Below are 17,419 nucleotides of genomic sequence, written 5' to 3'. Positions count from 1 at the left end.
ATCTACGTTTAATTGACGGAATGATTGAGATTAGTAGAGTTTGAATTGCTTTGTCAATTCAATTTGACCAGATTCATTTAATTAAATACGTATTTAATTTTAAAAAATAAATTGATATGATTAAGTAAATTATTTTCAAGAATTTATTAGCTCAGCCGAACACCCTCTAAATTAAAAGCCCACTGGCCCAATCCTGACTAACCTAATCCGCTTTGGGCCAAACGGGCTAACCTGTATAAGTCCATTCCTAAACAAACCCACAATTTCCCAACCTACATATCTTTAACTAATTGCACGTAGTTTTGTAAAAATATGCATGAAAAATACTCGTGGATATTATATATGTGAGTGGTGACACATATTAATCACATATATGCATAGGGAAGGGCTAAAATAAGAACATTTCTTAAGATATAAAATAAAAATTATTTTTAGCCCCCTTAGATCATCAAGATTTACGGTTGATTTGTAATCCGATTGGATGGATTTATGGTCCTAAGTTCGAATCTAAAGGTAGCAAAAATTTATTTTTCACAATTCATACATGTATACAGCTAATTCATACGTGTTCTACATAAAATTCATACATTAAAAATTGCTCTTATTTCTTATTTTAAGATGTGCTCTCACGGTAGCCCACCCCTATATGCATATCACGTATTTTTGTGATTAAATGAATAGCCGTGGATATTAAAAAAACAGACTTCTCGATTTAATTCTAGCAAAATCTATATAATATTTAAAAGAGGAGTTTTTTTTCCTCCAATTTTTCCCTTTCTTTTTTCTCTCTCTTCTCCCACTAATCTTTTCACTATTTTTTTTAATGTATTTTAATTCTTTTCGAAACATTGTTACATTTGATTCATGAAAAAAAATATTTAATATGCATTTTAAATTTAATAAAGTATCAAAATCATGAAAAATGAATTTAAAAACAAATAAGATATGAAAAAGATTAAAATTTAAAATATCATATTTTCTCTCTCTTTATTAAAGTTTTACAACTTTTTAGTTATGTTTGTGTATGAAAAAAAATATTTATTTATTTATTTATTATGACGTGTAATACTCTATAATGATAATAATGCGTAATGCTAATTTTTATTATCGAAATTTTTTAAATTTTAATTATCATTACGCTTTATACAAAGTTAAAAATTTATATATTCAAATTCAGGATTTCATTGAGTAATTGACGTGGATTAGTTTATTTTATTTTATTTTTAAAATGTATTTTATATTTATCTATATTATAATTTTATTTGATATTTATATTTATTTATTTATTTAAATTTTTGTTTAATTTTGATGTTCGTCGTGCATCGCACGAATGGCCGTACTAGTCTTTTTAATTTGTCTATATACCTCTGCTCTATATTCTTACCGTATTAACACAAAATAATATGGTATTTTCTTCCAATATAATGACAAATTAATTACAGATTACTGATATATGCGTTGAGTGTCAATATATAGAAGTAAATTTGATTTTTATTGAATCCGACAAGAGTATGGAAAATAAAAATGCAACGGAGATTGTCGTAGATTCAAATGGAGAAGCAAACAAGAAACCGGCACTCGGTAATTTATAATTCTAGAGTTTTCTTCTTTTATTTATTGAATAAACAAAAGTGAAAATCTGTGATATGATGTCTAATTAAATTAATCTATATGACTATGCCGCAAAGCTCAAATCAAATGTAGAAGAATAGTTGGAGATAGTATTTCTGCTCTTTGTCGTGTATTTTAGCATTAGGTTTGGGGGCGCATATACAAATAGCCTATGGCAACGTAGGGGCTATCATAAAGTTGTTTTTCTTTTTGCCGCTTGCTTTATGAAGTATGTAGAGTATAATAGTGACTAGAGTATAATAGTGACTCGAGAGGAAGATTAATGAGTATATATAAAATTCCTTCTGCGTAACCAACTAGATATATATATATATAGTTATAATATGTTGATCAATTTATTAAGGGTTAATTGCACCAAAATATATAAATTTTAGTCATTTTTTTTTTGCACGCGAATTTTAAAAATTATTACATTTTAAATCATGAGCTTTGCAACTCATTCAATTTTCCATAAAATTCAACTTCAACATCCTAAAATCCGACGTGTGATTTAACATTTTAGGCGTATATATTGAAGTTGAATTTTATGGAAAATTGAATGAGTTACAAAATTTATGGTTTAAAATGTAATTTTTTAAATTTGGTATGCAAAATGAAAAAATGACTAAAATTCGTGTATTTTGGTGCAATTAACTCATGTATTAATAAATATGATTATTTATAACTTTATATTTTCTAATTTTCTTTTTTTAGGGGGAGGGGGTAATTAACTAACTTTTTAAATCTAAATATACAAATCTAATGATTGTCTAATTTTTTCCACTAAATTTGTTTTCCTTCAAAATTGATACTAACACGGAAATTGGTCGATGGTAAAAACAATACAATACTCAAGTTAAGTATACGACATTAATTGTTTTTTTTTTGTTGACAATACATCTTAGGATAAAATAAGAGGAACAATAAGTTTGTGCATGTGAATTAAAACAAGTGCTCAAAATTTGTGTATTTACACACAACACAATTAATCCATTTATTAGTTGTGTTACGTACGTGGCACAATTCTGATTGAATTTGCTAGAGTTGCCTCTCAAAATAAAAAGGAAAAACGATGAAAAGGAAATGAATCGCCGATAAATCATTAAAATGGTTAAGAGTGAAATTGTAGTGATTCTTAATTTAATTACATTCTTCCTCCACGTGTGCTTCTTATTTCTTACCTTAATCTTCCACGTGTGCACAACAGCCCACAGTAGTTAGTGTGTTACAACTCCATATAATCAATTCTTAAGGAGACAATGACATGTAACAAGGTCTCCCGCCAAATTTGATTCCTATAACACCATCTTCACGCATAAAACTATCCCTCTCTACGTACTCGCACAAAAAATATCATCTCTTCGATCTCTCTGGAAGGCTGGGTTGGTCTCTCTCTCCTCTCGGCACCGAGGCTTCTCTCTAGGAGGCTTCTCACTCCGATCCGAGCACCATGGATTCGAAGTACATTGGGGTACGTAACCATGAATTATGTTTTTCGGCAAAAATCTCATAGTGATTATTGTTCTCCAATCTGTTGGAAACACACCGAAGGAAAATATTGATTGAGAATTCTAGGGTTAGGATTGAAGTGTTTAACAGTTTTACTTTAATTTTCGAGTGATATATACCTTTGATTTGTAGTTTTTGATAGTACTTGATTAGAATTTTGCATAATTGAGAGTTGTTGATGCATTTATGGTATGGATTATTGGTTGAAGTTTTGGGTTTTTCTTAATAAACCTTGGAATGGTTATCGAAGTTGAAAATCACTTCACTTTTCTGTTTTTTTTTTATATCTAATTTTGCATAATTGAGAGTTGTTTATGCATTTATGGTATGGTATATTAGTTGAAGTTTAGGGTTTTCTTAATAAACCTTGGAATGGTTATCGAAGTTGAAAATCACTTCACTTTTTCTGGTTTTTTAATGTCTATGGATTGATATTTGTTGGTTGAATTTTATGTATGATAAAATTAATAAATATGTTTTCTATGTATTCTGATAGACTAATATGACGACCGAGATAAATAAATTATTTTTCACCTAGGGTGGTAATGTGGTATAGAAACTATTTTAATTTGTCACATTGGAATTAATGGGTTTTGAGAAACATTATTTCCAAGGACAGTGCTGTTGAAGCCCAAATTTAATATTGGGCCTATTTAGTCCATTAAACCTACTATAATGGGACGAGTGATTTGGGTCATTTTGCTGTATAAGTAATCGGTAGTTTGTTGGGGACGATCTCCTTTTGTTTTGTCTTGTCTATTTAGTTTTTGTTTTGTTTTATACTTCATTATTTTCTTTGCATATTAAAAGGAAAGATTACTAATCCCATTTAATATAACATATTTGCATTGTTTTGTCATTTTCAGTGGATTTTGTTGGTTCTTCTAGTTTTGTTTGGAAATGAGGTGGCTGTTTTCACCGGGGGAAAGAAATTGGAGCGTATGGCTATCGCAAGTCCTGTCCTACTGTACATAACCGAGCTCAGCCTGTTCATCCTGAACTACAAGAACCGTGCGGAGACGAGTGATGATGATTCTGAAAATGTTGATTCCGATCAAGTTGCCTCGCAGGCACGTACAGGCATTTCCCGCCGTTTCATATATGCGCCTACGCGCATGGAGGTGACCCGATTTGTATTTTGCATTGCCGGATTCGTCATAGCCGTTTGCGATTTTCTCAGGATATCTCTTGGCTGGACTGACATAGCAAAATGCTTCACTGCCTCCTCCATGACTCTCATTTTTGGGCTTCTCTTTCTCATTTTCATTGACTTTCTAGGAGAGAGATCGGGATGGAAGTAGACCACATTAATTGACAATCTTGTTTTGGATTCATCAATTGCTGGGATGGCAGTAGACCACATTTTTTGGATTCATGGCACGTGTAATAATTCTACAATTTTAGCTTGCATGTGTGCATAGGCATTGATATTACATGAACTTCAATTGCATATGACTTTTTGTTTGATATATGGAGTATTTGTTTTGTTTCATTTTATATGTTGATTTGTATGCTTTGTATATAGAATTGAGTTATATACTGTATTTGAGAAATTAGACTTAAACCTTTGTGTTGGTGTGCTGAGAGACAAAGTGAGGGGGTTTTTCTTTCAATTTAGAGATTTCGTTGATGAGGGATTGTATTCTGTAGAAACGAGGGAGGGGATAGAGAGAAAAGGGGGACGAGGCGTGAGTCGTGGTGGGTTGTCGCGGCGCCCTTCGCCGGAGAAGGGGGCTGTGTGCCATGTACAGTTCTAGACGATGATCCACTTGCTCGCCCACCATTAACTCGAATGGTTATGCTGTTCAAAGGGTGGAGACTGTGATTCATACTTATACTAAGAAACAATAATATGAACTATAGGAAAATAAAGTGAACATAACTTGAACAAAGTTGAAATCCAAGTAAATTTGCATCAAAACACCTAAAAAAATTGAATATTTCTAACTCAATGAATGAGAAACCCCCAAAAAATCTTTTACCTCCGCAAAATTTGATGATGACAGTGATCAACTGAAGTGTGTAATGAGGCGATCTCTACTATGCTTCACCAGTAATCCCTGCATGAACACGAACCATCCTTGAAATGGTGGAAACGAGTGGCGTCTCTAACAACAATCTCCCTACCAGCCAGTTTGGATATATACTTGATGGCAGAGTGGCAGTCATTGCAAACTCTAAGGTTCTTCATGATGGTCAGAGTGCTGTTTTCCGGGGTTTTGAGCAATCCAAACGCAATGGCGAGCTTCTCGCTGTGATGCTTGAGAAGCTGCTCCTTCAACTCGTCATCAAGATCGTGCAGGACTGATGCAGTGTCTGGAACAAATCCCATCTTCTTGATCTCCACCCAAATCTTCCCCAGCCTCAGATCAATTGCATCTCGCTGTGGATGGAGCGCATCGTCTGCACCAAAGATATGGACTTGGCTCTTGATTTGCAGCCAGCTGATCCCTTGCTCTTTCTTTACATTCCTCTCCTTCATCGACCTTCTTATCTCCGCAGCTTCCTCCCACTTCCCACAAGCAGAGTAGACATTTGCTAAGCCCGAATAGGCTCCACTGTGGTCCGGTTCAATCGAAAGTATCCTCTCCGCTGCCATTGCAGCAACCTCCAAATTTTTGTGAACTCTACAAGAAGCCAAGAGTGAACCCCAAGCTACAACATCTGGCTCAATAGACATGCTCCTTATGAAATCTTGAGCTTCACGCAGCAATCCTGCACGACCATACAGATCAATCATGCAGGCACAATGGCTGGAGGTTGGCTCGATTCCATGGACATCTCTCATCTTTCTAAAGTAGCTACGGCCCTTCTCCACCAACCCCATGTGCGTGCAAGCGGATAGAACACCGACATAAGTTATATGGTCCGGCTTAATATCCAATGACAACATCTCCTCAAAGAGCTCCAATGCTTCCTCACCATGTCCATGTTGAGCTAAACCAGTGATCATTGAAGTCCACGAGACTGAATCTCTTCTCCGTTGTATCAAACCGAATGACTTCCTTGCACAGCTGATGTTGCCAGCCCTTGCATACATGCTGATCAAAGAATTGCTCACGGAGACAGACAACACTTCCCCCAATTTCTCTGCAGTCGCGTGGATTTGCTTCCCATGGTTTAAAGAAGCGAGATTTGAACTCACTCTCAACATAGCTGCAAGAGTGTAGCTATTAGGCATAAGGCCTTCTTCCAACATGGATCTAAAGAGCTCAGTTGCGTCGTTGTTGCCCCCGTTCTGTGCATACCCCACGATCATAGCTGTCCACGCGACCACATCACGTTCATGCAACGAGTCAAAGATCTGCCTAGCCGGATCTATGTCTCCAAGCTTGATGTATCCATTCAGTAGAGCTGTAAATGCGATGACATTGAGAGTAGATGTCCCACACACCTCCAACACCTTCTTAGCCATCCCAACGCCACCACATTTCGAGTACATGTACACCAACGCGTTCCCAACAGGCCCCGAGGTGTCAAACTCAGCTCTAATGATATAAGCATGAACTTGCTTCCCAGCTTCTAATTCTTGAAGATTCCCACAAGCCGACAGCACGCTTGACAGAGTGTACTTATCCGGCTTCAAACTAGACTCCTCGAGCATCTCTGAGAACAATATCAGAGCTCTGGCATCAAAGCCGCGCTGACTATAGCCTGCAATCATCGAATTCCAAGAGATCACATCACGTTGCTTCATCTCCTCGAATTGAGCCAATGCCTCTTCTACCTCACCTCTCTGCATATGCAATGTGATAACTGCATTCCAGCTGGAAACATTCCTCAACTCAATTCTGTTGAAAACAGCCATTGCCGTCACTGCATCACCCGATTTCGCATACATATTCAACAAGGAGTTGGCGACAGAAACTGCGCCAGAGAAGCCAAGCTTCACCACAAAAGAATGCACCTTTCTGCCCACATCCAACGCCTCAACAGCGGCACACGACGCGAGAATATTGGTGAATGTATATTGAGTAGGCAGAGTTCTGCACTTGATCATCTCGATGAACATGGCGAGAGCAGCGCCGAAGCGGCCCTTTTGATTGTACCCCACGATCAGCGCGGTCCAGGAAACGGAATCCGGTTGAGGCAATTCGTCAAACACACGGAGCGCGTCGCGGGTTCTGCCCTGCTTAGCGTAAGCGGACAAGAGCGTGTTGTAAGTCGACACATTCTTCACGGGCATTTCGTCGAACATGTTGCGGGCATCGACGAGAGACCCGGTTTTAGCATATGCGTTCAAAACGTGGTTCGTCAAGATGACTCCGAAGTTGAGCCCGGATTTGATTATGCTGGCGTGGATTGATTTTACTGCCGAAGGGCGTCTGTTTTTTATGCTTGTTTGCAGAATTGAAGCATATTCTTCCCACTGCGACATGCTACAAAGTTGAAAGCGAAAAATTAAACTCTCCTCGTCTCAAGCTATGGTAATGATGTTTGCTTCATTCTTGATTACTTAAGAGGAAAATAATCGATAAGGTTACCGGCGGCAGGAACGCGGCGGCTCTAAAATGGTTTACCGGAAAAAGATCAGACAAAGATTTATCTAAGGATTCATGAACTTTTTTACGTTTTTTTTTTAAATGCTGCTTTTATTAAATAAAAAAATAAAAAAATTGCATACTAATTGACCTTGGACATAGTCACATTCACATAACCAAGCGGAGATTACAGCCATTTTAATTGCAAAATATACGGAATGAAAAATTGAAGATTTATTATTAGTAATTTTTTTATAAAAAAATACTAACAATTATTAATTAGACAAGGCATATAATTTTAGGTCGAGTCTGTCGTGCACTATTTGTGTAGTGTGGTTAGATTTTTTATACGACTTATGATTTGCGATTAGTGTTGTATAATAGTTTTAAGTAATCTAAAGTACACTTTCGAGTTAATCAAATTTCATCCTTTCTTTCTTTTCTTTTCTTTTTTTGAGGGAAGCTAATCAAATTTCTAGAATTTATTTTACATTTGGGGAGAGTTTGGAGCTAGAACGATTACTATGTAGACAAACAGAACACGTTGCACATTTTTTTATTTTTTTTGGCGTCAGATTGCATCACTTTTTCAATTATTTTAGATCAATTTAGAAGGTTGATTGGTGGGATTCAGATCGAAATTGTTCATTCCACCAACTAAGTCGCATTGAATGTCATTACTCTTGTTTTCTTTTATAGAATATGAGAACAAATTGGAGGTGAATCTTGATATTGCTCAAAAACCAGCTGGAAATCCACCCTTTCTAGGATCACTCACACCAACAAGCATTGAGCCATTCATTTGTTGAACCACAAATTGGCATATTGTGCCACCGGCAAGGCTCTCAAGGACATGGCCCTTCTTTGCCAGCTCGGCTCTCGTCTCGACCGGTACCTCAAAATGGCCGCCCGTTGGCACCGTCCAGTTCTCGTACTGAAGTACGTTGGGGATGAGCTGCAGCAGAGGCGACGAGCAATGTTAGAAACAACGGTACTAGTAAGATGCATGTGCTTTACAACACTTACTTGATGGTAAGACCTTGGAGCTACAACAGAAGAGAGTGGATCCATCCCTCTTGCTAAATGGTTTAGCAAAACTTCAGTTGTTCCTGCTATTATCATTGCCCCTCCACTTGCACCTATAACTGCTTTCAGCTCTCCATTCTGTTGTCAAAATTATTTAAAAGATATTCATTTTTTAGACTATTTGCAGGTTTGAGCTCAGCTCGTTTAAATGATAAAATTGTAATGCATGTATGTGTCTACCTTTTTAAATCTTTTATCCCCTATACATATATATACATCACCACAAATGAAAAAAAGACTATGTTAAAAGGTTTTATGGTGGAGAACTAGTTTAAAAGATGAAGTAGGTACAAAAATAAAGCCTTTTTATGATAGGAGACTATAAGAGACAATAATATAATGTTAATAATAGTCAGTTTTGACAAGAATACCTTGAGAAGGATTGTAGGCGTCATGGACGACAACGGCCTCTTCCCGGGGAGGATGAAGTTGGCCGGAGCAGGAGGCGGCACGTCTGTTGTGGCGTTTTCAGGCACGGAAAAGTCATCCATTTCGTTGTTGAGGATGATTCCGGTGCTTGGCGACATGAACTTGGATCCGAAATACGAGTTGATGGTGGTGGTCATGGACACTGCATTGCGTTCGCTATCCACGATGGAAATGTGGCTCGTGCCGTGATCGTGGATCTGGTTCCATCTACATCCAAAAAAAGAATAAGACATGAAAAATCTCGTTATGTTTTAAGTATTCACGCAGTGCGTGAATCAAACAAACACAACAAAAGTTGTAAAAATGAGACATATAATTTGCAACTTGAAAAGCATTTGCTAGCTCTCACCTCCCACCATAATGGCTGGAATTAAACGTTGCATTGTCCAAAATAGTCTTCCTCAGCTGCGCAGCAAATTCTTCGGACAACATATCCTTCAACACCCGTCGCACGTCGACAAAATCCGGATCGCCGAGGTTCATCCTCACCGCAAATGCGTTCTTCAGAGCCTCAATCTGGCGGTGGACCATCAGGGACCTCGGAATATCCGAGTTGTCCCTGTACCCCGCCAGAATGTTCAGCATCTGACAAAATCGAGAAAAATCATCAACAACAAAGAAACGACTGCCACACTCTTAGATGACTTACAAGCACCATAGCCGCCCCCCCAGACGAAGGCGGGGGCATGCCTACCACCTCGACTCCCATCACGTTCGCCCTCACCGCTCTCCTCAGCTCCACTCTGTACCTCTCCAAGTCCTCCATACTTAACACTCCTCCGCCCTTCCCCACGTCCCTGACCAGGCTTTGCCCGACAGAGCCGTTATAAAATACCCTTATTCCCGCCATTGAGATCACAGCAAGCGTCTTCGCCAGAGGCTTGTTGTGGCACACATCGCCCGGCCTTAGCAGGCTCCCGTTCCGTGTGAACACATCACGAAGCCCCTCATCAGCCATAATCTTCGACTCCGAGCTCACCATCTGCATATGCAGATACGGCGATATCTTGAAACCCTTCTCCGCAACTAGCGCGGCGGGCGCAACCAGCCTCCTCCATGGAAGCCGGCCGTGTCTCCTCCACACCTCCGCCAGACCCGCCAGCTCGCCAGGAACTGCTACGGACAGCGCCCCGCTAGCTTTCAGAGCAGCATTCCCTGCATACATGTTCTGGCACAGAACTTTCATCGTCAAAACGACGTCGTTCCAATCCATCCAATTCAACACCACAAACATACTTTCAAAACCAGGGGCAGACCAAAAAAAAACACGGTATTTTTTTAAGTTTTAATTTGAGACCTTTTAAAAAATAATTTTTCTATTCGATTTGATGATAGGAACTTCTTATACAAAAATTAGCACATAAAACCGATAATATTAACAATTTTATAAGTTTTTTTTTTTTGCTTGGTCGGGGCTTAAGCCCCCTTTACCTCATACCTCGGAAGCATGTTTTGGAGCCGTTTCTCTCATGTCGTAGGCTTCCGCGTCGCCACCGGCTAGACGGACCAGCATGAACGCGCCGCCGCCAATGCCGCTGGAGGCGGGGTTGACGACTCCGAGGCAGAGGGCGGCAGCCACAGCTGCGTCCACTGCATGTCCGCCCTCCACGAGCACGTCCCTCCCGATCCTCGAGCACAGGCCGTGGTCAGTGGCCACGACCCCGTGCTCTACAGTGACGCTCTGCCGCCTGCCATCGCTGGCTGCAGCAGCAGCAAACGACGACGACAGCAAGAGAAACTGCCATACAGAGGTCATCCACCACGACATCGGTCGTAGCTGCAAATGATCGGTAGAAGAAAACTACAACTATCAATGGAACAGTAACTCAGCCTCGGATATATCGATCCATTCAAATTCATATAAAAACAAAATTAGACTATAGAAACTCACACTCAAGTAAATATATCACAATTTGTGAGAGACTAATTTCATTTATTCCCTTTTACTCTTGCCAAGAAATGGCTAAAGGTGTTTACGAGAGATTGTTTTTGGATTGTCTTACTTGGTGCTTTTTGCTTGCAAAGATAAAATCTGTGCCACTTTTTTTTTTTGGCTACACATTTTTAATGTTTTAGATATTTTGTGTGAAGCGTGACTTTCGCACTCGTAGATATGATTATAACATTTCTGGTATTAACTGAATTGATTGATTCGATGGATTTAATTCAATTGATTTATATCAACACGTGGCTAGAAATTCGAACTTCATAATTGGATGTGACAATTAAACATATACGGTTGATTTCGATCAATTAATTTTGACCTACTTTGTAATTTTAATCTAACACGTATTTAAAGGAAAATTTTTGTTGAAGTAATTGAAAGTGTCAATGTTTCTACAAATCAAAAGATGGAGATATTATTGAAACGAAGAAATTAGCAATGGCATGCATGTGCTTAGTAGGTGGGCGATGGCAACATTCTTGGCACATGCAAAAAATGATGTTACGTTGCCGATATTTTGGAATTTAGGTGCAAAATTGGATTTCAAACTTTCTCATGATGACGTCAGCAATGAGCTTTATTCTCAACATTCAACAAAATAAAAACTCAAGACATTGCTAAAGAAATCCATTAATTATTAAATTTTATTTAATTGAATCCTCAAATTCTTGTTATGTTCAAGAAAAGGAAAACTCTGCTGATTAAACAAGATTATTGTGATGACAGCTCTTATAAACTCGTTAAGGAGTAAAAATAAAAGATTGAACTACAAAATAAAACAGATATGCAGTGTGCCTATAAACGCAATAACTGCTGTTGGATATATATAAGAAATCATCAAAACAATGATCCCACCCACCCTTTCTGCTGCGCTTACCCGTTTACCATAAAGCATTCCACAGTTGAATGATCCATCTCTCGAGCTGCAGAAATGGCACGATATCGCCCTCGTTCAAGGAATCGTGTTGTTTGCAGATGATCCCTGTGTCGAGGGAGAAGCCAAGAACAGTATTTGAATGAAAGAACCATGGAGTCAACTGCAAAACAGAATCAAGAGTTGAAAAGTCGGCTCATTACCAACTAATATTGAATCAATTTTCAACTCAAATGGTTGAGTTTGGTTTACTTTGAGGATCACAACAGTTAACTTTTATAGGCTCTGCTTCGTTGCTTTTGTGATCTTCAGTTTCTTCCAATTAATCCGTTATGAAAAATGACCATAAAAATTTTAATTGAAACTAGATTGTGCTTAGCCACTTCACTCTACAGCGTAGATGAGTTCAAGAAAACACACGGACACGGGCAGTTAAGGTAGGTTGCTATTTATGCAATTCAAACATGGCGATGAGTGGCTACCTTAGATGCTCGTGAGTGCCATCTCTTTGACTCTTTCAGTCGAACACTTTAGCCTTTATCGGATGAGCATAAATCTACCGCCACACCGAGGACTTAGATAGGAGTTTCACAGCTTCTAAGCCCAACGGCTGCATCAACAGCCACCAAACGAACATTCTCTAACATCCGTGGATTTAACAACTGCAAACAGAAAGATTAGAAATCGAAATTGTAAGAAACTAGAACAGCCTCCAGTTCAAGAAAACCTCATTTTATCTCTATATTCTTGAGTCTAGGTAAATGTAGCTCAGCTCCTTGATGATATCTACCATGACATAATTTTCACAAAAGCACTAAGCATCAATTAGAATAACAGAATAATTTACTCATGTAGGCAAGAAATGGAATATGCTACTACCATAACATATTCACCAAGTGTGCATTTCACAACGAATGCACCTCTTAAAGAACAAACTGTTTGTACCTCCACCTCCACCTAGCTACGCCCTTCCAGTGGGAGCTTGTTTGGGCAACCTGTCGTTCCTGCTGGTGGGCTTCTTGCTAGGAGAAGAAGACCCGAGTGCCCCTAGAGCATCGAGAAAGAACCTTTTGTTAGGAATGATTCCATCTTTATCCATACACACAAGCAATTTCTCCACCAGCTCTTTCATATCAGCTTTCGTATAAGAGCTTGTAAGTAGTCGAATCAACGGGGAGCTAAGAAGCATGGGGACGGATACGTAATACGGATACGATACGGGGACGTAAATACGTCATTTTCCCAAAAAACAAGATACGATACGTCAAAAATACGTTTTAGTTTTTTTATTTAAAATATATTTTATATATATTATAAATGCATAATTCACCAATAATATAAGCAAAACACTACTAATTCATAATAAAGTTAACCAAATAGCAAATAAAACATAGTCTTAATAGTTAATAATACTTAATAAAACACACTAAAATGTTAGACATCTTCACTCATCATCCTTATTCTCCTCCTCCTCTTCCTCTTCCCTCATATCTTCATCGTTTAACATATCTCCACAATGATTTTCGTGAATCACCAATGGCAGGGGATGTTGTAGAAGAAGATGTAGAACTAGAATTTGTAATATTCATGGCTGCCAATATACAAATCAAAAACATAAATCAAACTTCAATCTAAGTTAATTCAAACTTATACCCACTGCCCAATTCGAAAGTTAATTCATTTCATACCCACTGCCCAATTCGAAAATCCTAACTTAATTTAAACACCCAAAACCAAATTCACCTAATCCTCATTCATACCCACTGCCCAATTACACAAATCGAAAATCCTAAGTAAATTTAAACATCACCCAAAGCCAAATTCACCCAATCTTCATACATACCCACTGCCCAAGCCAAATAAACGACTACCCAAGCCAAATTAGAGCAATACCTTCACTTATTGGGGTGGCGCGGCGGCTCCAAGCGTGCAAGGCGGCGCGACGGCGGCGTGGTGCAGGGCAGCGCGACGGCCAGGCGCAGGGCGGCGCGACGGCCAGGCGCAGGGCGGCGCGACGGCGATCGGCAAGTGGGGTTGCGCAGGGGCGACAGTGAGCGGGGTGGATCAGAGGAGAAGAGGGGCGAAATTGTGGAGGCGCGATTAGGGTTCAGGTTCAAATTCTTTTGAAACGTATTTTTACTTGTCAAATACGTATTTGACCGTATCATCAACGTATTTTTCACATATTTTTTATTAAAAAAAATAATTTAAAAAAGGGCCCAGAAAATACGTCCCCGGGGACGTATTTTACGCGTATTTTCCGCGTATCGTCCCTGGGACGTCCCCGGGACGCATACGGCTGAGATTTACACGTACCCATGCTTCAAAGACGGGGAGCATTTGAGAAGCACGTGCACTCTCAAAAAGCATGTCTGCCTCCATAGGCAGAGAATTCTTGCAGTAGACATCAAGCATAGCATTCAAAGTCGACACTTTTTTCTCCCTTCCCGACTCAACCATCTGGTCGAATATCTCCCTAGCCCTCGACACATAATCACAGTATCCATACATCATAATGAGGCACTCATAAGTAATGAAGCTCGGTCTATAGCCCATCTCTGTCATTTTCTGGTAGACCGAATCCGCCTTCTCCCTCAGCCGCGCTTTCCCATAGTTTGTGATCATGGAATTAAACGTAGGGAGCGTTGGTTTCTCCTTGGAGCGGAGCAAGCTCTTAAACACTTGCTCCATCTTATCGAATTCTTGCTTCCTCCCATACGCATCAATCAACAGATTGAACGAGATGATGTCGGGCTTTATCTTCTTGCTCTTCATTCTAGCAAGAACCAGCTCCATCTCCTGAATCATCCCTAGCTTCCCGTAAGCATCCATCACCCCGTTAAACGTAAAGGTGTCAGCACTAACAATGCTCTCATCAAGATCTTTAAACAAGGCATTGACTTCATCAACATTCTTCGCCTCAGCGAAAGCTCTCAGAAGGATGTTGTATGTGACAATGCTCGGCTGACACCGCTCCATCCCCTTCATCTTCTCAAAATAAGAGACGGCCTTGGCCAATGCCTTGGCCTTGTCCCGAGAGTGGAGATGGGCCGTGATCAAAGCATTGTAGACAGATGTATCGGGCTTACAACCGCTATTGCGCATCTCGGAGAAAAGCCACATCGCCATTCGACTCTGCCCTTTCTTTCCCATCACAGAAATCAACTTTGAGTAAACCCCATTATCAGCTATATACCATCTCTGCTTCTGCATCCATCTGAATACCTAAAAACATAATCTTTCTTTGAAAAAGCCTCCTTTATACTAAATCTAACTTAATGTGAAAGTACTAATAAGCATGAGATGAATAATCCCCAACATTAGGTGATAGAATACACAAAATGCACACACTCAAATATCGAGAGAGAGAGAGGATACATGCCTCCTTCATACTAAATCTAGCTCAATCACCGAAAACATGAAAGCAAGATATAAACAATTCCCGAAATTAGGCGATAGAATGCATAATATGCCACACACAAAGATCAAAGAGAGAGAGAAAGAAAGGATAAATGTCAATCTAGCTAAATGTGAAAGCACTAAAAACATGAAACAAGATATAAACAATCCCCAGCATTAGGTGATAGAATACACAATATGCCACACACAAAAATCAAGGAGAGAGAGAGAGTATAAATGCCAATCTAGATTAATGTTGGAGCCCTAAAAACATGAAGCAAGATATAAACAATCCCCAACATTAGGTGATAGAACACACAAAAATCAAAGAGAGAGGGAGAGGATACCTCGAGGCACTGAAGCCACCTTTCGCTCTTGCCGAGCTCCTCAAACAGCAAGAAACAGTGGTCGGTGCGCACAAACTGCACATACTTATTGAGAGTGCTCAGCAACGGCTCCTTATCGGATATATTCCTCACGATTGATCGAACCAAGTCTTCAGCTTCTGGGACCCGTTTTCTTTCCGGGTGAGGCCGAAATCCCGCACATTCGGATTCTTGAAATTGGGTATGGGCGATGGGTTGAAGATTGGATGTAGCTGGGTTTTGGCACGGAGGTGAGTTGCAGAGAGGCGGACGCGAAGGGGAGAGGAGGGGTCGTCGTCATACTGGACTTGGTAGGCGTCGGCTGGTTGCTCCGCCGTAGACTCGTTTATCCAGATCTTCTGTTAGGGAAGTCAAGATTTGCTCAATAACTGAAAAAGGGAAAATGCTGCTGCTTCTTCTTCTTTTCTTTCTTTTCTTTCTTTTTTTTTTTTTTTTTTTTGGGTTTTGGGGTAGATTGTTATAAAAAAGAAACTAATGATAAAAAAGGAAAAAATAGGTTATTTGGAAAAAAAAAAAAACTGTTTAAAAAGAAATTAATTGTAAGAAAGGGGAAAAAATATATAGTAGTACTAAAAAATTTAAAATGAAGTGGGATATATAAGTAATTATAAAAAAGGGAAAAAATATATAAGAAAAATTAAAAATGAAGTGGAAAAATACTAATTATAAAAAGGGGAAAAATATTGAATTAAAATAAAAAATAAAGTGGAATTAGGGAATTGAACCCGACGTGAATCGAACACGCAACATCTTGAGTCAGATGCGCTACAATTGCGCCACGGATCCACTTGTTGTTAAAACTGTAATACGATCATTAGTACTCCCTCTGTCCACGAAAAAGTGTCCTACTTACACTCTTTTTCTTGTCCACGAAAAAGTGCCATGTTTACATTTTTGTACATTCATACCATTTACTTTTCAATTTATTTACAACTTATGTCATTAATAAATTCACACTTTTAAGTTTTATTTATGTATAATAAAATTTATTTTTAAATTTATTGCGCCAACATGTCAAACTAATAAAAGTTATTAACCACACATAATTCTAAATTATCTATGTGTGGGTAATGAATTTTTATCATTATTTATTCTTGACATGTAAGAAACGTGGGAAAATATTTGTAGCTACATGAGTATTTTGGCTTTAATTAATTTTTTATGCAAATCTTAATTGATGTTTTACCCCCACATAATTACCCACACATATTTTAAAAAATGTGTAGGTGAAACAATTTGAAACTTTCAATTAGTTATTGACATTTAAAATGTGTAGCAGAAAAGTTATTTGGCGGTAATTCTTTTTAAAGTTTTATTTTATTTAATGATGAAGTTTATTTTTATATTTGGTGTGCACCTCTATTAATTTTTTTAAACCACACATAATATAATAATATATATATATTGACAAATTAAAGTAAATTTAATTTAATTTTTATATATTAGTGCCAACTAATCAATTGATTTCTCTACAATTATACAATAAAATAAGAATTAAATAGTCTTTAACATTAAAATAGGCATAAAAAAAACAAGAATGAATATGTTAAAAAAACACAAGAATTAAAATAGGCATAAAAATTAAATACTAGTCTTTAACATTAAAATCGAACTCAACAGAGAGTAGGATTGTTTAAACTCTAAACAACTAAAAGACAAGAAAATATTAACAAACTAATCAATGTCATTAGAACTACCC

The 17,419-nt window shown here is 38.3% G+C and overlaps 4 protein-coding genes and 1 pseudogene across 10 annotated transcripts in view; 1 reads left to right on the top strand and 4 right to left on the bottom strand.

Moving 5' to 3' along the window:
* LOC130993708 (pentatricopeptide repeat-containing protein At2g22070-like) overlaps positions 1–12,090 on the bottom strand; it is a 50,767-nt gene extending 38,677 nt beyond the window's left edge. The window contains exons 1-3 of one of the 4 annotated variants that reach the window (XR_009091750.1): positions 11,939–12,090; positions 5,103–7,499; positions 4,665–4,921 (exon numbers count right to left, since the gene is read on the bottom strand). Coding sequence is in view for 1 of the 4 variants with exons in the window: in XM_057918740.1 (XP_057774723.1) it covers positions 5,168–7,499; positions 11,939–12,090 (2,484 nt within the window). In the remaining 3 variants the exon portion in view is untranslated. Of the gene's footprint in view, positions 1–4,664; positions 4,922–4,952; positions 7,500–7,604; positions 7,760–11,938 lie in introns of those variants that run through there. The other 3 variants (XR_009091754.1, XR_009091753.1, XM_057918740.1) reach the window with 3 other exon arrangements.
* Positions 2,914–4,590, top strand: LOC130994459 (uncharacterized). Its single transcript, XM_057919505.1, has 2 exons — positions 2,914–3,082; positions 3,987–4,590. Exons 1-2 carry the CDS (start codon positions 3,062–3,064, stop codon positions 4,419–4,421), a joined length of 456 nt encoding a protein of 151 aa, XP_057775488.1. The 5' UTR covers positions 2,914–3,061; the 3' UTR covers positions 4,422–4,590.
* LOC130993826 (glutathione hydrolase 1-like) lies at positions 8,222–12,078 on the bottom strand. Of its 4 annotated transcripts, none has more exons than XM_057918866.1 (7): positions 11,939–12,078; positions 10,555–10,893; positions 9,766–10,284; positions 9,466–9,701; positions 9,059–9,323; positions 8,628–8,765; positions 8,222–8,556 (listed from the first exon to the last, which is right to left on the bottom strand). In XM_057918866.1, exons 1-7 carry the CDS (start codon positions 11,954–11,956, stop codon positions 8,338–8,340), a joined length of 1,734 nt encoding a protein of 577 aa, XP_057774849.1. In that variant the 5' UTR covers positions 11,957–12,078; the 3' UTR covers positions 8,222–8,337. The 4 variants fall into 4 exon arrangements, with proteins under 4 accessions (XP_057774849.1, XP_057774858.1, XP_057774862.1 ...); XM_057918875.1 differs by lacking the exon at positions 11,939–12,078 and adding an exon at positions 11,008–11,241 and having other exon boundaries at positions 10,555–10,923; XM_057918879.1 differs by lacking the exon at positions 11,939–12,078 and adding an exon at positions 11,120–11,151.
* On the bottom strand, positions 11,763–16,148 carry LOC130994037 (pentatricopeptide repeat-containing protein At4g39620, chloroplastic-like; annotated as a pseudogene).
* LOC130993984 (pentatricopeptide repeat-containing protein At4g39620, chloroplastic-like) overlaps positions 11,763–17,419 on the bottom strand; it is a 31,770-nt gene continuing 26,113 nt past the window's right edge. Inside the window, exon 4 of the mRNA XM_057919038.1 lies at positions 11,763–12,098. The gene's annotated coding sequence lies outside the window, so the exon portion shown is untranslated. The remainder of the gene's footprint in view (positions 12,099–17,419) is intronic.

Source organism: Salvia miltiorrhiza, chromosome 1, assembly GCF_028751815.1.
Source record: "Salvia miltiorrhiza cultivar Shanhuang (shh) chromosome 1, IMPLAD_Smil_shh, whole genome shotgun sequence".
Taxonomy (NCBI): domain Eukaryota; kingdom Viridiplantae; phylum Streptophyta; class Magnoliopsida; order Lamiales; family Lamiaceae; genus Salvia; species Salvia miltiorrhiza.
Note: the sequence above shows the minus strand (reverse complement) of the source record. Positions and strands in the feature narration are given on the sequence as shown.

Bases quoted from the DNA above. Each gene is read 5' to 3' on its own strand.
- LOC130994459 (XM_057919505.1), top strand. From the start codon at position 3,062: ATGGATTCGAAGTACATTGGG. The intron at 3,083-3,986 runs GTACGTAACCAT...TGTCATTTTCAG, and splicing joins TGGATTCGAAGTACATTGGG to TGGATTTTGTTGGTTCTTCT.
- LOC130993826 (XM_057918866.1), bottom strand. The intron at 9,702-9,765 runs GTAAGTCATCTA...CGATTTTGTCAG, and splicing joins GGGGGGCGGCTATGGTGCTT to ATGCTGAACATTCTGGCGGG. The intron at 8,557-8,627 runs GTAAGTGTTGTA...CCTCTGCTGCAG, and splicing joins CTCCAAGGTCTTACCATCAA to CTCATCCCCAACGTACTTCA.